Below are 25,284 nucleotides of genomic sequence, written 5' to 3'. Positions count from 1 at the left end.
GAATGCGGGAGCCATTCACCCAATTGTTCCGGTACCTGTTTGTGGCCAACGAACAAGCAGAAGAATAGCCAGATAGCCTAGAATCAGGGGAAGGTAGCCAGGGCGTGAGGAGGGATAGACCGGGGTGGGTGGGGGGGGGGGAGGGGACACGACGGCTAAACCTAAGAGAAAAGAAAAACGAACCACAGGAGAGAAGGAGGGGGAGGAGGGAAAGAGGGAGGAGTCAAGGAACAATAGAGGGTAACCAGAGAGGTGGGGGGAGGCAAGGGAATGATAGCCGGAAGGAGGGCTCAGGAAACGATAACAAACTTGGCATCTACAGGAACAGAGAGCAAGGAAAATATGGGCGAAAGACGGGACGAACGGCTGAAGCGGAGGTGAACGCGAGATGACAATGGCAGTGAAATCCGTCCACCAACACCAGATCCATTCGTGTATTGCCCTCTGTAATTGTTTCCCCAGCACCCAAATGTACATGTGCCTGCCCAGTTTCCCCCCCCCCCCACAAACAGATGCTTACTTATGTGTTAAAAATAATATTGCCCCCCCCCCCCCGGGGAATGCCTTTAGATATATGCAGGTAGGGTTAATTCCTCCTCCTCGTGTGCCAGGCTCAGCCTGATACAATTTAAGGTGCTCCACAGAGCGCACTTGACGGGGGCGAGGTTGAGTAGGTTCTTTGGGGTAGAGGACAGATGTGGAAGGTGCTCAGGGAGCCCGGCGAGCCATGTCCATATGTTTTGGTCATGCCCGGCACTGGAGGGGTTCTGGAGAGGAGTGGCGGGAGCAATATCTCAGGTGGTGAAAGTCCGGGTCAAGCCAAGCTGGGGGCTAGCAATATTTGGAGTAGTGGACGAACCGGGAGTGCAGGAGGCGAAAGAGGCCGGCATTCTGGCCTTTGCGTCCCTAGTAGCCCGGCGAAGGATCTTGCTAATGTGGAAGGAGGCGAAGCCCCCCAGCCTGGAGGCCTGGATAAATGATATGGCTGGGAGGGTGGATGAGCAAGAGATAACATGGAGGGTTGGGGAAACTGGCACGTACGGGTGAGGGCCAGTGTACAAAGCTGTGTAAATATATCATTTTGCCATGTATATATCTTGCTCTGCGCGATTTCTCGGGTTTTTTTTGTTACGAGGGGGGGGGTTATTGTTTGTAAGGGAGAAAAATTGTGTTAAAAAACTTTAATAAATATATATATATTTAAAAATAATAATAATATTGCCAATTGTACAGAGTTGCTGTTGTTGAGCTAGTGCACAATACCCTTCCAGTTATTTTTTTTTTGTGCGCGCTCTTCTCTTCTATATAAACATATATTTTATCCTGTGTATATAACGGTAAATATACTTTGTTAAAAAACCAATAAAAAAAACATTTATTAAAAAAAAATGCATCTTGGCAAACACATGGATAGGATGGGTATAGAGGGATACGGCACAAGGAAGTACTGAGGGTTTTGGCAAAGGTTGGTATCATGACTGGTAAAGGTTTGGAGGGCCGAAGGGCCTGTTCCTGTGCTGTACTGACCTTTGTTCTTTGTTCTATCACAGGACATATCAAAGATTAACTAAATTGGGTTTATAACTTGCATTCTATTTCTGAATTCCACAATACCTCGAGTAGTTGATTCAATGCTGCCACAGAACTCAGCTCATTGAAGTCCATCAAAGACGAGGCCAAGGTTCGAAGGAAACTTCCATCTAATGTCAAAACAGAACTACTATTTCAAAATAGATTTCTTATTTGAGGAAACTTTGAGGTGTCGGCATTCAGCATCAAAATGCTAAGTGTATCAGGTTAATGTTGTTAAGTACCATACCTTTAATGTTGCTTTGGAATAGCTGTGGAAGTATACCATTGGGAGCAAGCTGATGAAAAATACAGCGTAAAAATTGCTTTGCCACTCCAGCAGTGTTGCCAGGAATCATCATGCTTGAAAAAATGAAAAAGACAGAATTGTTTCACAATTAGTTACATTTTATTCAACTATATACTATGCACGATCATCATTAAGAAAGACATGAATAGTGCCAAATTTTGACACACTGGCACAATCTTGACACAGAGATCACAACAGGAATCATAATAGTAGGTTACTTGAAAGCAAAGACCCTAATTTTTACAAAAGAGATCATGCACCTATAATGAATCATATAGACTATGTAGGACCTAGGTTTAATCCAGAGTCTGGAATAAATCAGTTTATTACAACTGGGTCAGCAGGTGGCACAAAGATCGCAGCAGGCCTAGAATAGGTGCAAAGTGTGAATTGCATGATAATTGGGAGTTTAACTGTGTGAAATTGGCATGGACTGGGAATTTACCCATGCTCATATCTGTAACAGCAGGCTAAAACTGAGGTGGTTGGATTGGAGATGCAAGATATGTAATGTGCATTTCTGTAAATAAAAGGTTGTAAGTATATAAAGACTCATAGGCTTCAGTTCTATCCTTAACAGCATGGCTATCTGAGTTGTATCTTTCTCTCGTTTCTTTCCTGTCTCCCTCTCCATACTCAACCTGACAAAAGAGCCACCCCATGCTTCTTTGACTCTATTTCCACTAATCTGCTGTCCAATCAATTTCCCTTGCTGATCCGCATTGTTTGCTGATTTTGTTCAAGGTTCTCTTTTCCATTGCTTTTCCTCTTTTCTTTAAATCGTCCATCATCACGTCACTCCTCAGAAAAACCAACCCTTAATATCAGTATCCTTGCAAACTACTGCCTAATCTCAGCCTTCCTTACTTCTTCAAAGTCCTTGAATATATCGCCACCCTAATCTGAACCTGTTTTTCTTGGAATTCTCATCCTTAGAATCGATTAGACTCTGACAAGCCTGCTACCATTTTTATGCTTAATTGTTTCCACTCTTGGGACAGAAGTCCTACCTTGGTAGGGCTGTTGGCCAATCCGATTAGCTGACAGCTCTCCAGGCGTTCCAGGCACAGCAGTGGCCAGAAGAGGTATTGCAGTTCTGTGCTTGAGACTAAGTCCCGGGACTGCACTTCAGTTAAGTATCTGGGGTCCCGGGGAGAAGATGTCCTGGGAGGGGTCGGGAAGGGGATGATCTCACTAAGCTAGGAAGGAGGTGAACTTGGTAGGCTAGGAGGGGTGGGCTGGATTGGGATGATAGGCTGGTGATTGGGATGCTACACATTGAGCCCCTCATGCTACATGGCATGCCCACACACAGGGATCCACTTGGGATGTGTGAAGTGTTCATTAACCACGACTGACAATTCCCTATTAGGAATAGCCTTCAGCAGCACAGCCAGAGGCTTCCACGGTTATTGGGAGATATGGGTAGTTGGTGGGGACAGGCAGGCAGGGAATAGGGTTGTCTCCGGAATGGAAACACATGATCCAGGGGTTGGCATGGAGGGCCCGCGCATGGTTTTCCCTCCAGCAGAACCTCCCCCACCCTCCCTCTCCAGCCCCCAATACCCCCAGTTCCCTATAGCGGCACACCCCCCAACCGGGGCTGCACCCCCGGTTGCCTCCCACCCCCCTCCGAGGACAGGGACAGCATACCCAGTGCCCCGCGGGCTCATTGCCTGTGAGCGACAATGGTCACTCAGCTCCTAGGTTCCCCGAAGCAGCAATCCCGCCAGGTTCACGGATTTCATAAGGAGTACTAATCAGCACCAGCGTGACCACTTGCTGGGGAGGCCGCTGGATCACGGGAGGCCGTGGGATATGGGGTGGCTCCCGTTAATTGCATGGAAATAGAACTTAAGTGGTCATTATTGGTTTCTCACCATGCTACGATATCTTCTATGGGAGCAGGAGAAAACGTTTCTCGTTTTTGGCCACTCCCGCTATTCACCAGCCTCGTTGTGCTCTGTCTCGAGCAAAACATTGCCACTGAATCACGGCAATTGTAAATTGTTTTATCTTTCTGATCTTCAAACTTAAAGTTTATTTTTGTTTGTTTAAAACCCATGGAAGCTTGTGGCTTTCTTCACTAAGCACGTATTGTTTTTATTGTTTTCTGGGATGTGGGTCTCGCTGGCAGAGACAGCATTTTTATTGCCCAGTCTTTATTGCCCATGAGACGGTCGTGTTGAGCTGCCTTTTTAAACCACTGCAGGCCATGTGGTTTAAGTACACCCTCTAGCGATGTTAGGAAGTCCAGGATTTTGACCTAGTGACAGTGAAGGAACGGGGATGTAGTTCCAAGTCAGGTTTAGAGGAGAACTTGTAGGTGGTCGTGTTCCCTGGGGCAGCACGGTAGCACAGTGGTTAGTACAGTTGCTTCACAACTCCAGGGTCCCAGGATCGATTCCCGGCTTGGGTCACTGGCTGTGTGGAGTCTGCACGTTCTCCCTGTGTCTGCGTGGGTTTCCTCTGGGTGCTCCTGTTTCCTCCCACAGTCCAAAGATGCACGGGTTAGGTGGATTGGTCATGCTAAATTGCCCTTCGTGTCCAAAAAGGTTAAGTGGGGTTACTGGGTTACGGGGATAGGGTGGAGGCGTGGGCTTGATTACGGTGCTCTTTCCAAGGGCCGGTGCAGACTCGATGGGCCGAATGGCTTCCTTCTGCACTGTAAGTTCTATGATTCTATGATTGTCCCTCTGAATAGTAGAAGTTACAGGTTTGGAAGGTGCTGTCAAAGGAGCCTTGTTGAGTTACTGCAATGGAGTTCAGGATATGAGTGACCTTGGCAGAATGCAAACTGATCGGCAGTGAGCATGTTATTACTGACTAAGTGCCGATTGATAGTGCTGTTCATGACCTCACATGATAAAAAGCAGAGAGATGGGGCAGTAATTGGCAGGGTTGGACTTTTCCTATTTCTTGTGTACTGGGTTTACCTGGGCAATTTTCCACATTGCTGGGTAAATGATAGTGTTGTGATTGTACTGGAACAGCTTTGCAAGGGTCATGGCAAGTTTTCAGTACTATTGCCGGAATATTATTAGAGCCCATGGCCTTTGCAGGATCCAGTGTCTTCAGCTGTTTCTCGATATTGCATGGAGTGAATCGAATTGGATGAAGACTGACATCTGTGACAAATGGATCATCCGCTTGGCACTTCTAGCTGAAGATTGTTGTGAATGCTTCAGCCTTGTCTTTTGCACTGATATGCTGGACTCCTCTATCAGTGAGGATGGGATATTTGCAGAGTCTCCTCCTCCAGCGAGTTGTTTAGTTGCCCACCACCATTCAAGTCTGGATTGGCAGGACTGCAGAGCTTAGATCTGATCCGTAGGTTGTGGAATTTTTTAGCTCTGTCTATTAGTTGCTGTTTATGATGTTAGGCACACAAGTAGTCCTGTGTTGTAGCTTCACCAGGTTAACCCCTCATTTTTAGGTATGTCTGGTGTTGCTCCTGGCATGGCTTCCTTCACTCTTCACTGAACCAGGATTGATCCCCTTGCTTGTTGGTAAAAGATAGCCTGTTAGTCTGGATCACTGCAGTTTTTCTTATATGACTGAAATTGCAGAATGAGTGAAAACTGGAATGTCCCTCCGCCATGGCAATTGAAGATTGAAAAAGGCATAAAATAAACAACTAAGGAGTTAAATAAATTAGGAGTTAAACCAGTTTAGTAAAAGGGTGATAGTTTCAAGATAGAAACACTTTGCAAACAATAACAAAAACATGACTGAAATGTTTTTGCACACAATATTGTAACAACAAAGGCAAGTAAATACCTTTCTGCCTGACCAGAAAAAAGGGTACTTGATGCCAGTCTGAAATGAAAAATAGTCAGTTTGTTACTCATCTGTAGATAAAACATGAGATATACAGTTATTTTCACTTGAAAACATGCATTCAAGATGAAATATGAGAAAAGAACTGACAACGCTGTTTCACTAAAAATATACCCCAGGAAACCAACATTCAAAGTTTCATCAATACTTTTAATGCATTTTAAACAAGGCAGAGATCAAAAACCATTATAATGCTTACCTTCCAACTGACTGCAGAATATGAAGCAACAAGGGAGCAGCTAAGTCTGGGCTCAAGTGAGTGAATGTTGAAAGTACAACAATAGCCAATCCCAATGTTTCTTCGTCATATTCTTCAAGAACAGCTCCACAGTCAAGGCACCTGTACCAAAGAATGAACTGTGAGCATTCTTTAACATTAAGCCTAGGTATGAACCAGCAGTCCACAAGCAATGAATTCAAATCCCACATAGCAGGTTGTAAAACTGACAAAAGCTGGATTTACAATTTACGGGTCTCTGAGGATGGAGAACATTTGGAACCTATCCACTCCATCCACAATGGCAAGTATCAGGCCTCACATGAAACCAATCTGCAAGCTCAGCCTCAACTGCTCCTGACATAGAACATAGAACATACAGTGCAGAAAGAGGCCATTTGACCCATCGAGTCTGCACCGACCCACTTAAGCCCTCACTTCCACCCTATCCCCGTAACCCAATAACCCCTCCTACCCTTTTTTGGACACTAAGGACAATTTAGCACGGCCAATCCACCTAGCCTGCATGTCTTTGGACTGTGGGAGGAAACCGGAGCACCCAGAGGAAACCCACGCAGACATGGGGAGAACGTGCAGACTCCGCACAGACAGTGACCCAGCGGGGAATCGAACCTGGGACCCTGGCGCTGTGAAGCCACAGTGCTATCCACTTGTGCTACCGTGCTGCCCTTAAGTATTTATAAATGCTCCCATATTTTGATGCAGTCATTATATGTAATTTTTCTGTGTTTTGTGAGTTTTATCAGAGGCTCCATATCTGGATGGGGTTCTTTGATATGGGTCCCATTAGTCCAGATATTAATCCTCCCATAGAAGGCTGTCTCAATGTGGTCCACACACCAGGAAAGAAAAACTACGGTGAAAACTAGATCAAGACACAAATACAATTGATACACTCTGCTCCACACTAGGGCTTGGATTTTTCCTCCCATTTGCACCAGGCGTGACTGGCAATGGGAGCCCAAAATCTTATGAGGGGCCAAAATCCCGTTATGCATCAGCGGGATATCGAATTACAACTGTTCTCACTCACTGCCAGTAATGTAACAAGATTCCCGACATTAGATGACATTTAAGTCTAATTGTCAGGTCTCCATGCCTGATCAGTGCATTGCAGCTGTAAAGATCAAATGTGAAGACAAATGTTATTTCTTTCTATGACAAATAATGTGTAATAATGGATATTTACATTATTGAGTGTTGTACTGTCTGCGTATTCTTTAGAAAAAAAGAGATTGAATTTCCATTGAGGGATATTTCAGTATATAGCCATCAAAAGTATTGCCAAAAAGGCATAGTTCATAAATCTATATTTTTACCTGTCAGACATTAGGGTTGGCTGATCATCTGTAAATTCCTCTGGTGCGGGAACAAACATGCTGACTATGCTCTGTGCTGAGAGCAAACTAGACTTTGTAGCACCTGTGAAAACATCAGACATTTGCAAATGTTGCACCATGTATAAATGAGAGATATTGAAATACTTAAAATCTGTCAAAAAAAGGTCTATTTCACTCAGTTTTCACAGATTTTGATTCTTTTTAATTAAATAAGTAATGGTGTAAAGTGTTATTTTAGACTACACTGAACACATCCAAATTAGTCTGAGTCAGGTAGCTTGGCATCATTTTACAGGTTTTGTGCAAAAGGGAACTTGGGATGGGCTCCTGCCAGACTATACCTCCGTGATGAGCAATTGGATTACATGGGGTTAACAATGTTACACAACAACACTTTTTTGTTTGCTGTTGCAAAACCTATTGGTGAAGAAACAAACTTGTCTCTGCTGCTGCAAAACATTGGAAGATGGAACTCTTCATGTCAGACCTGAGTGACAAAACCTTTACATCGCTACTCAGCTGACTAGTCTTTCTTGCAACATTATTTTTGGATTGTATTTCTCTTGAACGAGCAAGAAAATAACATTTTTGAAATGTGTAAGAATTAAGTCATACGTACATAAGAAAAGACCAAGATGCTCTTTTGGTTGGGTATAACTGTGACAAACGGCTGCATTATGAGTGTGTGCTTATTATCCACAACACTTTGTTTATTTTCAGATTAATATCATCATTCCTAGTCAGACGACAGGAATTGTCACGGTGCCAGTGCTTCATGTTCCATAGGGAGGTTGCAAGGGGGTTGTCGCTATCGTCGGGTGGCGGGTCAGGTTCCGGTGTGGGCAAATAAATCGTTTCAAAGGGGCTGAACATATCGTGGTCAGGGTCTCTGGGCCTGTAGTGCCTGGTTCGTGGGAGCTTTGTTCGGGTCTCTCAGGGGCTTCAGTTGTGCTGTCGCTGTCGCTAGCAGCCGAATCAAGCGTCAGGGTGAAATTTGATTCTGGGGGCGTGGTCAAGGTGGTGTCTGTGGAAGTGCTGCTGCTGCTGGGGGAGGGGTAACGCGGGGTGTCAGTGGGCGGCTCCTCATTGTCTGCCATCGCCAATGAGAGGTGGTGCGAGTGGCTGCACTGCGTTCCATAAACCTTAAGCTGATTTACATGGAACCATCCTGATTTTCCATTTGGATACGTGATTTTATAAATTATGGGGCTTACTTTATCCGAGATTGAATAGGGTCCTGCAAATTTAGGGGCGAGAAAGGAGCTGGGGTTGTATAAGGTGATCATTACTTGCTGTCCGGACCTCCGGTTGTGGCTATGCTGAGCTAAGTCGCACGTTCGGCAGCTCCCGCCAGAAACTGACTTTTGGGCTCGTTTGAGGGGCCTCAGCGGCATTTGTTCGACGGTTCCCAGTGTGGGAAGGTGACAGTACGATTTCCCTGGCACTGTATGGATTGGACCAGGAGTGGAGCGGTGAAAAAAGTAATTCTGGTGCAGCGAAAAGTGCGAGGAAAGCCAAGATGGCGGCGGGTGGAGACCAGGCAGTGTGAGCGCAGTGGGCACAAGAGCAGCAGGTGTTTCTCAAGTGCTGCTTCACGGAATTGAAAGCAGAGCTGCTGGAGCCGATGAAGGCTTTGATCGACAAGCTGGTCGAGACCCAGAAGGCCCGAGGGGCGGCGATCCGGGAGGTGTGGCAGAAGGCCACGGAGAATGAGGTGTTGGAGAGGAGCGCCCGCTGATGGACAGGAAGGGGGGAAGACTGCCACACTGGGGGGGTCAAAGGAGTGGCGGGAGTGGCTGGAGTCAGCAGGAGTCAGCTGACTTACGGGAGTGCTATGGGGGGAGGAACAAAGCTAGGGGGGGACCTAGCGGGGGGGGTGGAAACAGGGTTGCTGCTGTATTGGCCAAAGGGGCGGTGAAGCTCGGAGAGAGAGTCGGGGCGGGGGTCCGCCGCTGGGGGGAATGGAGTGTGCGGGAGGCGCGGGCACGTGGTTGGCCTAGAAAACGGGATGGCTAATCGGCAGGTGGGGGGAGCGGGAAGCCCCCTGATCCGGCTGATAACTTGGAATGTGAGAGGCCTGAACGGGCCGGTCAAGAGGGCCCGTGTGTTCACGCACCTGAAGGGACTGAAGGCAGATGTGGTTATGCTGCAGGAGACGCATTTGAGGGTGGCAGATCAGGTTAGGCTGAGAAAGGGGTGGGCAGGGCAGGTTTTCCACTCGGGGTTGGACGCAAAGAGTCGAGGGAGGAGGAGTTTAAAAGGTGGGATATGCTGCCCCTCTCCCTGGCGGGTAGGGGACAGTCGGTGAAGATAACGGTGCTCCCGAGGTTCCTTTTTATATTTCAGTGCCTCCCCATCCTGATCCCCAAGGCCTTTTTTAAGCAGGTCAGTAGGAGCATCCTACCCCGAGGGTGAGAAGGGTGTTTCTGGAGCCGAGTAGGGACAGAGGAGGGTTAGCGTTACCTAATCTGTGTGGGTATTACTGGGCTACCAATGTGATGATGATACGCAAGTGGGTAATGGAGGGGGAGGGGGTGGCGTGGAAGAGGCTGGAGATGGCATCCTGTGTGGGCACGAGTCTGGGAGCGCTGATGACAGCACCGCTGCTGCTCCCGCCGACTAGGTACACCACGAGTCCGGTGGTGGTGGCGACTTTGAAAATTTGGGGGCAGTGGAGACGCCACAGGGGTGAGGTAGAGGCTTCAGTTTGGTCCCCGATCCGGGAGAACCATCGGTTCGTCCCGGGGAGAATGGATGGAGGTTCCTGAGCTGGCACAGGGCAGGAATTAGAAGGATGGGGGACCTGTTTTTAGATGGGACGTTTGCGAGCCTTGGGGCGCTGGAGGAAAAATTTGGGCTTCCCCCCGGAAATGCCTTCAGGTGCATGCAGGTAAGGGCGTTTGTAAGACGGCAGGTGAGGGAGTTCCCGCTGCTTCCAGCACTCAGGATCCAGGATAGGGTGCTCTCGGGGGGGTGGATTGGAGGGGGCAGGGTCTCGGCGATCTACCAGGAGATGCAGGAGGAGGAGGAGACCTTGGTGGAGGAGCTAAAGGGTAAATGGGAGGAGGAGCTTGGGCAGGAGATAGACGAGGGTGTGTGGACGGACGCCCTGGGTAGGGTTAATTCTTCCTCCTCTTGCGCCAGGCTTAGCCTGATACAATTTAAGGTTCTTCACAGAACGCATATGACAGGGGCGAGGCTGAACAGGTTCTTTGGGGTGGAAGACAGGTGTGGGAGGTGCTCAGGGAGCCCAGCAAATCACACCCACATATTCTGGGCCTGCCCGGCACTGGATGGGTTCTGGAGGGGTATTGCGAGGACGGGGTCGAAGGTGGTGAACACCCAGGTTAAGTCGAGCTGGGGGTTAGCACTATTTGGGGTATCGGATGAGCCGGGAGTGCAGGAGGCGAAAGAGGCCGGTATTCTGGCCTTTGCGTCCCTGGTAGCCCGGCGGAGGATTCTGCTACAGTGGAAGGATGCGAGGCCCCCAAGCGTGGAAGCCTGGATCAGCGACATGGCAGGGTTCATTACATTGGAGAGGGTAAAATTTGCCTTGAGAGGTTCTGTGCAAGGGTTCTTCAGGCGGTGGCAACCGTTCCTAGACTTTCTAGCGGAGCGTTAGGAGGTGGTCAGCAGCAGCAGCAACCCTGGGGAGGGGGGTACTTTGTATTTTCTACTGTGTTTATTATTGCTTAATGGGGGGCTTGTATATTGGGGGAATTCATGAGGTAGTTGTAAGATGTTTATTTATGTGTTCTTTGTTTTTCTTTATTCTATAAGGGGGGATTGTTGAAAATATGTAAAAATATGAATAAAAATATTTCTTTTTTAAAAAATTATTACTTGCTGTCCAACTGTATACTCTGTTGGGTGTACTGTCTTACCAACGCAGGCCTTACTCTGCTTTTGTTTAGCACCTAGTCGAACAGCTGCAGCGAGCTGTGCTGCTTTAATATTCTCTACCATGTGCTAGGCTGCTTTCTCATGGGTCAGGGCGGTGACTGCTGGGCTGGCCAAATCAAGTTCGAATAAGTATTGGGTACCCTTCATGGGTCATCCGGTCATGAGGGTATGGGGGGTATATTCTTTTGAGCTCGACACTGTGTTCCTAATAAACATCAGTGCGAATGGGAGCACTGTGTCTGATGTTGTGTTGTGCTGCTGCACCATTTTTCTAAGTGTGGCCTTTAGTGTCTGATTCATGCGCTCCACGATGCCGCTGGACTGCGGGTGATAGGCAATGTGGAACTTTTGCCTAATACCAAATATCGTCATCACATTTTTCATGACCCTTCCCGGGAACCTTGGTCCGACTCAATACTACGGGGGAATCCCCATCTCGTAAAAATTTGCTCTGTTAAGATCTTCGCCGTGGACTTGGCTGTATTTGTTCTCGAGGGGAACGCTTCGACCCATTTCGTAAATATGTCTATCACCACTAACACATACTTGTATCCATTTATGCAGGGGGTGGGGGACCAATATAATCCAATTGAAGGTTTGTCCACGGGCCATTTACAGGGCGGGTGTGTCGTAGCTGGACTTTTTTCACATACCTATCGGGGTTGTTTTGAGCACAAGTTTTTTTTTTAATTAAATATTTTATTGAAAATTTTTGGTCAACCAACACAGTACATTGTGCATCCTTTACACAATATTATAACAACACAAATAACAATGACCTATTTTATAAACAAAAAATGAATAAATAATAAATAACAAAAATGAAAACTAGCCCTAATTGGCAACTGCCTTGTCACAAGTAACACTCTCCAAAAATATAATTTAACAGTCCAATATATAATTATCTGTAGCAACGACCTATACATACTATACAGTATATATTAACAACCCTGAGAGTCCTTCTGGTTCCTCCCCCCCCCCCACCCCCGATCCTGGGCTGCTGCTGCTCCCTTCTTTTTCCCATTCCGTCTATCTTTCTGCGAGGTATTCGACGAACGGTTGCCACCGCCTGGTGAACCCTTGAGCCGACCCCCTTAGGACGAACTTAATCCGCTCTAGCTTTATAAACCCCGCCATGTCATTTATCCAGGTCTCCACCCCCGGGGGCTTGGCTTCTTTCCACATTAGCAATATCCTGCGCCGGGCTACTAGGGACGCAAAGGCCAAAACATCGGCCTCTCTCGCCTCCTGCACTCCCGGCTCTTGTGCAACCCCAAATATAGCCAACCCCCAGCTTGGTTCGACCCGGACTCCTACTACTTTTGAAAGCACCTTTGTCACCCCCATCCAAAACCCCTGTAGTGCCGGGCATGACCAAAACATATGGGTATGATTCGCTGGGCTTCTCGAGCACCTCGCACACCTATCCTCCACCCCAAAAAATTTACTGAGCCGTGCTCCAGTCATATGCGCCCTGTGTAATACCTTAAACTGAATCAGGCTTAGCCTGGCACACGAGGACGACGAGTTTACCCTGCTTAGGGCATCTGCCCACAGCCCCTCCTCGATCTCCTCCCCCAGCTCTTCTTCCCATTTCCCTTTTAGTTCATCTACCATAGTCTCCCCTTCGTCCCTCATTTCCCTATATATATCTGACACCTTACCATCCCCCACCCATGTCTTTGAGATCACTCTGTCCTGCACCTCTTGTGTCGGGAGCTGCGAGAATTCCCTCACCTGTTGCCTCGCAAAAGCCCTCAGTTGCATATACCTGAATGCATTCCCTTGGGGCAACCCATATTTCTCGGTCAGCGCTCCCAGACTCGCGAACTTCCCATCCACAAACAGATCTTTCAGTTGCGTTATTCCTGCTCTTTGCCACATTCCATATCCCCCATCCATTCCCCCCGGGGCAAACCTATGATTGTTTCTTATTGGGGACCCCCCAAAGGCTCCAGTCTTTCCCCTATGCCGTCTCCACTGTCCCCAAATCTTCAGTGTAGCCACCACCACCGGGCTTGTGATGTAGTTCCTCGGTGAGAACGGCAATGGGGCTGTCACCAGAGCCTGTAGGCTAGTCCCCCTACAGGACGCCCTCTCTAATCTCTTCCACGCCGCTCCCTCCTCCTCTCCCATCCACTTACTCACCATTGAAATATTAGCGGCCCAATAATACTCACTTAGGCTCGGTAGTGCCAGCCCCCCCCTATCCCTGCTACGCTGTAAGAATCCCTTCCTCACTCTCGGGGTGTTCCCGGCCCACACAAAACCCATGATGCTCTTTTCAATCCTTTTTAAAAAAGCCTTCGTGATCACCACCGGGAGGCACTGAAACACAAAGAGGAATCTCGGGAGGACCACCATCTTAACCGCCTGCACCCTCCCTGCCAGTGACAGGGATACCATATCCCATCTCTTGAAATCCTCCTCCATCTGTTCCACCAACCGCGTTAAATTTAACCAATGCAATGTGCCCCAATTCTTAGCTATCTGGATCCCCAGGTAACGAAAGTCCCTTGTTACCTTCCTCAACGGTAGGTCCTCTATTTCTCTACTCTGCTCCCCTGGATGCACCACAAACAACTCACTTTTCCCCATGTTCAATTTATACCCTGAAAAATCCCCAAACTCCTTACATTGACCAGCACCCCGATTTGTTCCCGACCCAGTTTGGTCCTCGTGGACCACCCCCGGGACACATTCCTCTATTCTCATTGCCATTACCTTGGCCAGGACCTTGGCATCTACATTTAGGAGGGAAATAGGTCTATAGGACCCGCATTGTAGCGGGTCCTTTTCCTTCTTTAAGAGAAGCGATATCGTTGCTTCAGACATAGTCGGGGGCAGTTGTCCCCTTTCCTTTGCCTCATTAAAGGTCCTCGTCAAGTCCACATATTTTCTATAGAATTCGACTGGGAATCCATCCGGTCCCGGGGCCTTTCCCGCCTGCATGCTCCTAATTCCTTTCACCACGTCTTCTACCTCGATCTGTGCTCCCAGTCCCACCCTTTCCTGCTCTTCCACCTTGGGAAATTCCAGCCGATCCAAGAAGCCCATCATTCTCTCCCTCCCATCCGGGGGTTGAGCTTCATATAATTTTTTATAAAATGTCTTGAACACTCCATTCACTCTCTCCGCTCCCCGCTCCATCTCTCCTTCCTCATCCCTCACTCCCCCTATTTCCCTCGCTGCTCCCCTTTTCCTCAATTGGTGTGCCAGCAACCTGCTCGCCTTCTCCCCATATTCGTACTGTACACCCTGTGCCTTCCTCCATTGTGCCTCTGCAGTGCCCGTAGTCAGCAAGTCAAATTCTACATGTAGCCTTTGCCTTTCCCTGTACAGTCCCTCCTCCGGTGCTTCCGCATATTGTCTGTCCACCCTCAAAAGTTCTTGCAGCAACCGCTCCCGTTCCTTACTCTCCTGCTTCCCTTTATGTGCCCTTAATGATATCAGCTCCCCTCTAACCACCGCCTTCAACGCCTCCCAGACCACTCCCACCTGGACCTCCCCATTATCATTGAGTTCCAAGTACTTTTCAATGCACCCCCTCACCCTTAGACACACCCCCTCATCTGCCATTAGTCCCATGTCCATTCTCCAGGGTGGGCGCCCTCCTGTTTCCTCCCCTATCTCCAAGTCCACCCAGTGTGGAGCGTGATCCGAAACGGCTATAGCCGTATACTCTGTTCCCCTCACCTTCGGGATCAATGCCTTACCCAGCACAAAAAAGTCTATTCGCGAGTAGACTTTATGGACATAGGAGAAAAACGAGAACTCCTTACTCCTAGGTCTGCTAAATCTCCACGGGTCTACACCTCCCATCTGCTCCATAAAATCTTTAAGTACCTTGGCTGCTGCCGGCGTCCATCCAGTCCTGGACTTCGACCTATCCAGCCCTGGTTCCAACACCGTATTAAAATCTCCCCCCATTATCAGCTTTCCCATCTCTAGGTCCGGAATGCGTCCTAGCATCCGCCTCATAAAATTGGCATCATCCCAGTTCGGGGCATATACGTTTACCAAAACCACCGTCTCCCCCTGTAGTTTGCCACTCACCATCACGTATCTGCCCCCATTATCCGCCACTATAGTCTTTGCCTCGAACATTACCCGCTTCCCCACTGATATAGCCACCCCCCTGTTTTTCGCATCTAGCCCCGAATGGAACACCTGCCCCACCCATCCTTTGCGTTGCCTAACCTGGTCTATCAGTTTCAGGTGCGTTTCCTGTAACATAACCACATCCGCCTTAAGTTTCTTAAGGTGTGCGAGTACCCGTGCCCTCTTTATCGGCCCGTTCAGCCCTCTCACGTTCCACGTGATCAGCCGAGTTGGGGGGCTTCCTACCCCCCCCCCCCTTGTCGATTAGCCATCACCTTTTTCCAGCTCCTCACCCGGTTCCCACGCAGCTGTATCTCCCCCAGGCGGTGCCCCCCCGCCCATCCTCTCCCATACCAGCTCCCCCCTCTCCCCAGCAGCAGCAACCCAGTAATTCCCCCCTCCCACCCCCCCCCCCCGCTAGATCCCCCGCTAGCGTAATTACTCCCCCCATGTTGCTCCCAGAAGTCAGCAAACTCTGGCTGACCTCGGCTTCCCCCCGTGACCTCGGCTCGCACCGTGCGACGCCCCCTCCTTCCTGCTTCTCTATTCCCGCCATGATTATCATAGCGCGGGAACCAAGCCCGCGCTTCTCCCTTGGCCCCGCCCCCAATGGCCAACGCCCCATCTCCTCCACCTCCCCTCCTCCCCCCATCACCACCTGTGGGAGAGAGAAAAGTTACCACATCGCAGGATTAGTACATAAAACCCCTCTTTGCCCCCCACATTCGCCCCACCACTTTGTTCGAACGTTCTTTTTAATAACCCGCTCATTCCAGTTTTTCTTCCACAATAAAAGTCCACGCTTCATCCGCCGTCTCAAAGTAGTGGTGCCTCCCTCGATATGTGACCCACAGTCTTGCCGGTTGCAGCATTCTAAATTTTATCTTCTTTTTATGAAGCACCGCCTTGGCCCGATTAAAGCTCGCCCTCCTTCTCGCTCTCCAGTCTTGATAAACGCGGATCACCGCGTTCTCCCATTTACTGCTCCGAGTTTTCTTCGCCCATCTAAGGACCATTTCTCTATCCTTAAAACGGAGGAATCTCACCACTATGGCTCTGGGAATTTCTCCTGCTCTCGGTCCTCGCGCCATCACGCGGTATGCTCCCTCCACCTCCAACGGACCCGCCGGGGCCTCCGCTCCCATTAACGAGTGCAGCATCGTGCTCACATATGCCCCGACGTCCGCTCCCTCCACACCTTCAGGAAGACCAAGAATCCTCAGGTTGTTCCTCCTTGCGTTGTTTTCCAGTGCCTCCAACCTTTCCACACATCGTTTCTGATGTGCCTCCTGCGTCTCCGTCTTCACCACCAGGCCCTGTATGTCGTCCTCATTCTCGGCTGCCTTTGCCTTCATGACCCGAAACTCCCGCTCCTGGGTCTTTTGTTCCTCCTTTAGCCCTTCGATCGCCTGTAGTATCGGGGCCAACAGCTCTTTCTTCATTTCCTTTTTGACCTCTTCCACACAGCATTTCAAGAACTCTTGTTGTTCAGGGCCCCATGTTAAACTGCCACCTTCCGACGCCATCTTGGTTTTTGCTTGCCTTCCTTGCCGCTGTTCTAAAGGATCCACTGCAATCTGGCCACTTTCTCCTCCTTTTTCCATCCGTATCCAGGGGGGATTCCCTTCTGGTTTACCGCACAGTGTTTTTAGCCGTCAAAATTGCCGTTGGGGCTCCTATCAAGAGCCCAAAAGTCCGTTTCACAGGGAGCTGCCGAAACGTGCGACTCAGCTGGTCATCGCCACACCCGGAAGTCTACCGTTTTGAGCACAACTTAAACAGTTTTTGACGTAATGGGACACGTTGGTTTTCAAATCAGGCCACCAGCAGAGGGGTCTGAGGTGGGCAAGGGTGAATTCAATCCCTTGGTGTCTATGTCCGTCATGGAACTTGCAAATTATCTCATTCCTGTCCTGGGTGGGGACTACATAAATTCCATCTTTTAAAACGATTCCCTCATGGACCGTCAAAGTATTCCTAAACTTTTCGTAGGGAGTTGAGAAGTTTCCTTTTAAAATTTCTTTCAATGCCTCGTCTTCCTTTTGTGCCTGGGCGAGGTCTTGGATGTTGGTCTGTGAGACCTGAACTGTGTGTACTGGGGCACTCTCGGGGGGTTGCCAAAAGTGGCCATGTCCTGAGCCTGCCTTCGCTAGGGCGTCAGCTTTCACGTTATCGGGTGGCGAGGAACGATAGTGACTTCTTACTTTAACTATGCCATATTTCCTGCCTTTCGCTGTCTGAAGGATATGTTTGAGCAATGCGGCTGAGGGTAGAGGTTTTCCATCAGCGGAACTAAATCCTCTCGATTCCCACAGGGGTAGGAATTCTGTTAAGACTGTTGCAGACGTATAAACTGTCCATATATATGTCTGCAGGGGTCGGGAACAAATCGGGGTGCTGGTCAATGTAAGCAATGGCTGCTAACTCGGCTGCCTGCGAACCTAAGTGTCCAGGCAACTTTAAAGCTATCTCTTCTAAAGCGCGTTCTCTACATAAATACTACAGCCTGTTATCCTTTTTCCCTCAAGGACTGTGGAAGAGCAATCTACGTAAATTCTCAGTGCTTTGTCTGTGGGCTGGGGTCCGATACCTGTCTTTCTTGGTACCGACTTGGGAACAAAGGGGCTTGTGCTGTGCTTGGGGGCTATGATCTCGCACTCATGTGGGGTTCCTGCATAATGCAAATTATCGGCCAGAAACGTGTGAGTTTTTGTCGGTTTTACAGTGATGTCGCGTCCCTGTAGGAGTAGGGTCCATCGCGCTGCTCAAATTTGGCTTACTGTGCCGTCTTTTAGTCTGCTGTCCAATAAAAGCTGTGTCGGGGTGTGCTCGGTCAAAATGGTTATTGGGTTGAGTCTGGTTATGTACGAAAAGTACTGTACCGCCCAGAAAACTGCTAGCAGGTGTCTCTCCCAGGCTGAAAATCCTTATTCCACCGAATCTAAGACTCGTGAGGCATAGGCTACGGGTCCTAGATGATCGTGCCTTTCCTGCAGGAGTACGGCCGAAAGGGTTCGGTCTGTGGTCGCTACCTTTATCGCGTATGGGGAGTGTGGATCTGCGGCTTGTAAAGCGGGGGCTGTGCTCAGGGCACGATTCAATGCATCCACGGGATCCGTGTGCTGTGGAAGCCATTTCCATGGGGCCTGTTTCTTTAGGAGCTCGGAAAGTGGGGCTGCTTTTGTGGCAAATCCATCTATATGGTTCCTACAATATCCAACCAGTCCTAAAAATGACCGGAGTGCTGTAACATTTTGAGGCAAGGGCAAATTTACAATGGAATCAATGTGTTTGAGTTCTATCTCACGCTTCCCATGCGTGATGATCGTACCTAAATACGTGACCTTTTTCCTGAAGGATTTGGGCTTTCTTGGGGTTAATTTTGCATCCAATCGATGTGAGCGGTTCTAATAATTCAGAAATAAGCGAGATATGCTCTCTTCCTTGGAGTCCGTCTGTAGGAGCAAGTCGTCCACATACTGAACAAGGCATTCAGGGCGGGAAAATTTAGATAATCCATTTGACAATTGTCTGTGAAAAATGGAGGGGGGAGTTGTGGAAGCCTTGTGGAAGGCACGTCCACATGTACTGCTGTCCCTGGAAGATGAACGCAAATTTATACTGGCAGGCTTTGTCCAGTGCTATGGACCAAAAGCCATTACTGATATCTAACACCGTAAAAAATTTTGACTGGGGTCCCTGTCTCAACATGGTCTCGGGACTCGTGGCAACTGTGGGGGCTGCTAGGGGAGTCACTTTGTTCAGTTCTCTGTAGACGATGGTCAGTCGCCACGATCCATCGGGTCTTCTTACTGGCCAAATTGGGGCATTATTTGTCGATGCAATGGGACGAATCACGCCCTGATTCAATAAACTTTGAATTACCTTGGCTATCTCTCCCTCGGCTTGCTGGGGGAAGCCGTACTGTTTCTAGGGCTTGGGATCGGGACCTGTAATGTTTACTACACCTGGGATTTTGTCGCAGTCGTGCTTGTGCTGGGCAAATGCTGCCTTATGTCTTTTCAAGACCTCTCTAATCGCTTTGTCTGTGGTAATGGTTTGTGGTTCAATCCAGTACTCTCCTACTGAGCTGATTCTATAGGCATAAATCACCTACTGTGAGCGTGGCGGGGGCTCGCGCTGCTCTAGCCATTTTCCATATGCATCGGTTGACTGGGTCGAATGAAAGGTAGCGTGCACTCATGAAATCGATGCCTAGGATGTGTTCTGCTGCATGGGGTAAATCTACTAAAACAACCGAGTGTTTTGTCCTAATATTACCGAGCTGTACGTCCACAGGGGCTGTGATGTGTCCCTGCTGGAGATGACCTGTAAAGCCACTAAGGGTAATGGTAACCGTAGTGGGCCATATCTCTTCCTGGTACATGGTGGAGGAGTTTAACGTGGTTCTGGACCCTCCTGTGTCCCAAAGGAACTCTACGGGGTGTTCCCGGACTGTGCCTGCAACGACCGGTCTTCCGGACTTATCCCAAAGGATATCGCAGACCCAGGTTGGGGAGCCCAAACACCGTCAGTCAGTGCCATTCATGGCCAAATTATCTGGTCGGGCGCTAACGCTGTGAATGGGTCGGGTATTGTTTCTGGGGGGGGCGGATTCCTTTGCTGCTTCAGGGGGGCATTGCATTCTCATGCGTAATGTCCCTCGTGTCCACAATTATAGCATTCCTGTGTCTTGTGGTGCTGCGCTGTACCTCTGCCTTCATTTACTCATGGTGTGCCCTTACTGGATTCATTGTGGCGTCTACTCTCTCATGCTCTGTCTTTTTCTGTACAGACTGTTCCCAGCTCTAGACAATAGTTTCAGAACCCACACTTCATTATGTGCTGGGTCTGAGGGGTCGCAACTGGTCCATGCCTTCTGTCCTGCCTCTGTGGCATGGGATACTAACGCACAGGTCCATTTGGCCGTATTGTCTGCTGATAAATGGGCGTGGGCTAACTCACCAAATACAGCAGTAAAATGGATCCAAAGGCATCCAGCAGTCGCTGTTGGATGCTCTCCCTTTTTCTGCCTACACCGGTTGAGTCCGTCTACTGGATCTCCTCTATTATATCCTATGGCGTCTAAAATGGCCGTTTTCATTTCTTGGAGGCTACCTCCTCCTACATTTTGTGGGTCGGGAAGGGCTGAACTAACTGAGGGGTCTAAGCACATAACTATGAGCTTTACTTGCTCTGGCTCGTCTAAACCATACATGAGGGTTTGTTGTTTTACTAACTCGAAAAAGTGTTGTGGATCCGATGTGGGGTGGAAAGTATCTTCTCGCGGGCATCTCGTAACTGGGTGATCGTTAATGGCATGGTGTACACAAAATCGGGTTGGCCTTTCGTGGTAACCCTTCGATGTGTGGTAATGGGGTTCATTGGGTTGGGTGCTGCCTGTGCAGTTGGTGGTGCGGGTGCTTTTCTTTTCAGGGCCTGGGGGGCTCTATTTTGATTCTCGGTTTTGCTTACATACCGTTGGGCCGTTTCACTGAGTTCCTGCCAATCGGGGCCGTCTTCCTGGTCTAGCTGTGGGCCAAAGGTGTCTCTAAACCCATTTTGAACTGATAGCAGGGATTGCAACCTTGCAATTTAAGCCTACATTTGGCATGATCCACCGAACTCTGCCTCTGTTCCGTGGTGGAACTGTGGAGTGCTCGGAGGGCTGCCTTTAGATCATCGCACTGTTTCTTTAACTGTTGTACCAAATTCTCTGTCTCTTCTCTTACCATTACAGCACGTTGTGTGTCCTGGTGGGCCTTATCGTACTGGATTTGGAAGCTGCTAAGGTGGGCGAGACAGGATTGATGTGCCCTCTTGACATCATCCATTTCCTTGTCCTTTGCCGCTAACTGCTCCCAGAGCTGCACATTTAATCTCTCGCTTTCACTGATATCTCCCTCTCTACTTCTTTCTCCTCAAGCTGCTTGCGGAGCGTCCTCACGACCTCCACTGTGCCTCGCAATTGTGCCAGACAGGACCCGATTGCATCGGCTTATGAACCATAGTCAAACTCTTCTTATGGATCTCGGTCAGGCTGTCCCACCAAGTCTGTCCTATGCTGCCAGGACTTGTCTCTTAATTCGCGCAAAACTCAGACCATAGGAGCCATCCTTTCCCCTTAAGTATCTCCTAATCTCTTCTTCCCATACGGGACACTGTTCTGATCTATTGGTCGCTGCGACCTCAGGCTCTTGTGGATGCATAAGGCGTTCCATTGCCTTCATGGCCATCCCTACAAATATAAAGGACAAATACAAAGACAAATACTTCTGTCTCCCGGAAATTTGGAACAAGGGGAATAAAGCGGTGGTTTAACAAGGGTATGACTCAAGCTATTTACCGGTTTACGCAACTCCCTGAAGTTTCACGCTACAAAATCTATCGAGTTTACGTTATATCCCTTTGTTAGTACGCATGCAAATTACACACTTCCGAATTCTGGAGGTTTGATCGATACTGGTTTGGCATGTGGTTTCTTTTATTTTGCCAATTTGGATTCTAATTCAAATGCTTTTGTGGGTTCTCTCGGAGTGACACGGTCATTTTTGGGTCGAATCCCATCAGATGTCGCCAATAACTGTTGCGTGTTTCTTTTACTTGTCTTTTCTGTGGCTCTGTTCCAATTATGGTAATCAGTGAGTTTGCCCTTCTTTCTGTGTTATCTATGTCTTAATGCTTAGAGTCGCCAGGTATCAAATGATACCACCACAAGTTTCAACCGGCTATCGATCAAAGAGAGAAACACCAGTTAGTTAGTTCAAGGTCAAGGGTACTTTATTTACACACAATTCGTCATGCAACATAAACACTGCTAGTTAACCACACCTATCGACTAAGACAACTTGTCTTAGTCTTCAGGCACCCGGCTTAGGTCAGAAAACAGTGGCCGCTGTTCGCTTCTGGATCTATCGGGCTCGAAGGAGTAACTGCTGCTCAGCTAGGCTCATCCGTCTGGTAGCGAGTGTTGAACTTGGACTTGTTTCTGGTGTTGCTGCACTTGTCGATGGCCGTGACCAGGGTACCAAGACCAAGAGAGAGCGAACATATGGCAAACTCTTCTTCTTATACTCAGGGGGTTTTCGCACTCTTTTGGGCGGTCCTTCGATTTGGGACTTACTAATTGGTTGATCCCTGATCACTCTGTTCGATTCCTTAGCCAATAAGTGGGCGGGGATCTGGATGGCTGGGCGTGTCCAAGCGGTCACTGGCCCTGTTGTTTGCATTTTCCTTGAACAGGGAGTGGCACCAAAATGTCTGGGACTGTCCCGGTTGCTTGAGTACCAGTCCTTTGTTTTAGTGAAGATGGGCCATCAAATGCTAATCGGCCCCATTACAATGCTAATTGGACGGAGTTTTGATACCGCCTGGACTTCTGGCTTACAAACGTGCATTTCAGGCTCTGAGCCTGCCTGAGTCTTGGCTTGTCCATTTTACCCGCCAGGCTTTGAGAGTTTCTCTGTACCTTGTTGGAAGTGGCCATCCCAGATGGCTACAGTGTCTGTAGTAGACATGCACAACATACCAAAACAGCCCCCAAGAATTCAGGTCACCAGTTTCTCCTGAATTTAATCCCACCAAGTTAGCAGATTAAATGTATTCTTATTATTTTTTTCACCAGCAACTTAAAATGCATTAACTACACTAATTACAGTAAAGGGCATTTAGTTCAAGGGACAGTTCTTCAATTTGGGTGTAATATCCATGTTTGGTGCTATGCTGGTGGTGCCAGTGGTCCCACAGAAACATAGGGAGTATTTATGGCACAGATTGAGGCAATTCGACCCATTGAGTCTTGTCCAATAAATGACAACATCTAAGTAAAGCTGCCAGTTCTGATAAGACCAGTGGGCAGGAAGTAATAATGAACAAATGGACCTTCCCAGCAGCTTGCCTCTGCAAATCCGTTAGTTACCTTCATTGTTGCTGGCAGCTGTGCAAAGCTCCATGTGCTGGGAGCACTTGCTTTGACATGGCACGAGGCTCAGTAGAAAAAGAGCTTATATGTTATTTCCCTTACTTATGAACTGATGGCATATTTTTTTTAAATTTTAGAGTACCCAATTATTTTTTTCCAATTAAGGGGCAATTTAGTGTGGCCAATCCACCTACCCTGCACATCTTTGGGTTGTGGGGTGAAACCCACGCAAACACAGGGAGAATGTGCAAACTCCACATGGACAGTGAACCAGGGCCGGGATTTGAACCTGGGACCTCGGCGCCGTGATGCAGCAATGCTAATCACTGTGCCACTGTGCTGCCCCTGATGGCATATTTTAATGAGCACTAATTAACATCATTAGACACACAACTTTTCTGCATGGATTTTACATGGGCTTTGCAGACCAATTTTAATTCAAAAATTCTCAACAATTGCAACTATGAGAAGGCAAGTTAACCACAGGAGCAGTGAACAGAAGGATCCATTTCAATTTCTTTTCAATTTTCTGTTTTAAAGCACAGTTTGAAGCCTTTGCATTATCTGAAAAATACACAGCTTTGAGCAGTAGAACTGGGCACTAAAACATACATCTCCATTCTGTACTCCATCGTACAACTCAGACAAAAGTTAGAACCTCAATCATATGTGAAACATAATGCATGTCCACATTTTACTTCGCCAAAAAGTTTATCATTTCATGTTAGTCCTCAAAGCATATATCTGATCCCATTCAAATAGATCGTATCGGTAAGCATGGAGTAAACGTAATTATTTGAGGATGACATTTTTTCATAGCCTTTGCATCTAATATTTGTTTTTAGAATTCTGCACTAACTTTGACCTCAGAAAATCAACCCTGCAGCATCAGTGTGAATTCCCCCATTTTCCACACCAAACACTTTTAAAGCCTAGACATTACATTAACTATGGAGGAAGTATAAAAGCAAAAGCATACCTTCACTAAAACTATAAACAGAACAGGGTCAGAAGAAGTAGGGTAGATGGAGGCTTTTGTGAAGCATAAGCACCAATGACAGAGGCCAGCATAGCCAAATAGTTTGTTTATGTGCCATCATTTCTATATAAGAACAGTTGAGCGAGTTGAGAGAAAAAATACAAAGGCTTCATATTTAGAAAGAAAACAATATTATTTATTTAGCACCTTATGATCTCAGGATGTTCCAAAGAATTTCACTGTTATTATGTAGGCAATTGCAGCTGTCAATTTACACATAGTAAGATCCCACAAACAGCAAATGATCAATCAATCATTGTCTTGTTAGGTTGTGGGAGGAACGTTTGGTAGGAAACTGGGAACATTTCTGCTCTGCAAATGGTGCCATGGATCTTCTACATTGACTTAAACAGAGAGACAAGTAGTTTAACCCTGATCCAAAATACAGCAACTCCAACAACAATGCTGCACTTCCTCAATACTACACTGATATATACTTAAAACGCGCAGTGGAGCTTGAACCCACAAACCCTCTGAGTCAGAGACAAGAGTGCTACCAACTAAACTAAACTTATACTTGGTTGAAAAACAATGCAGAAAAACACTGTTATTAGTGGCATGACAGCTAACAGCAAAATGCACTTAAAATTAAATGTGTTTGGAAATAAAATGCCATTAGGTTAAAGAGCTAATTGACTGAAAAATGCCAGTTTGTTATTCCTCAAAACAAAACATTAAAAATAACTTCTTGTCCACAACAGCTTTCCAAAAAAAAACACTTTTGACAACTATTAATGAAGTTCTTATTTAAAATGAAACTTACTTCTAGTTGGGAAATTCAACATGAAAGAAATTGAATGGCTAATTTAGTGACTCTCGTTCCAGATTAATTCCTATTTCTTTGCTCTTGAAAGTAACTGCCCTCTAAAATGGCCTCGCAAACCATCAAGTTGTACTCAAGAAAGTGGCGCACAGAACCTTCACAAACATAATTAGATAAGGGCAATAAATGGACCCTCAGGTAGCCCCTATCCACAATTTAGTGGCACAGGGCTGGATTTCCACAGAGATGGGGGAGACAAT

General features: G+C 47.8%; 1 protein-coding gene across 2 annotated transcripts in view; it reads right to left on the bottom strand.

The window, feature by feature from the left end:
- LOC140404135 (protein unc-79 homolog) overlaps positions 1-25,284 on the bottom strand; it is a 347,086-nt gene that overhangs the window by 101,302 nt on the left and 220,500 nt on the right. For both annotated transcript variants that reach the window (XM_072492555.1, XM_072492562.1), the window contains exons 33-37: positions 7,277-7,379; positions 5,919-6,059; positions 5,660-5,698; positions 1,820-1,932; positions 1,615-1,700 (exon numbers count right to left, since the gene is read on the bottom strand). In XM_072492555.1, the coding sequence (XP_072348656.1) occupies positions 1,615-1,700; positions 1,820-1,932; positions 5,660-5,698; positions 5,919-6,059; positions 7,277-7,379 (482 nt within the window). The remainder of the gene's footprint in view (positions 1-1,614; positions 1,701-1,819; positions 1,933-5,659; positions 5,699-5,918; positions 6,060-7,276; positions 7,380-25,284) is intronic.

This window comes from Scyliorhinus torazame, chromosome 2 (genome assembly GCF_047496885.1).
Source record: "Scyliorhinus torazame isolate Kashiwa2021f chromosome 2, sScyTor2.1, whole genome shotgun sequence".
Taxonomy (NCBI): domain Eukaryota; kingdom Metazoa; phylum Chordata; class Chondrichthyes; order Carcharhiniformes; family Scyliorhinidae; genus Scyliorhinus; species Scyliorhinus torazame.
Note: the sequence above shows the minus strand (reverse complement) of the source record. Positions and strands in the feature narration are given on the sequence as shown.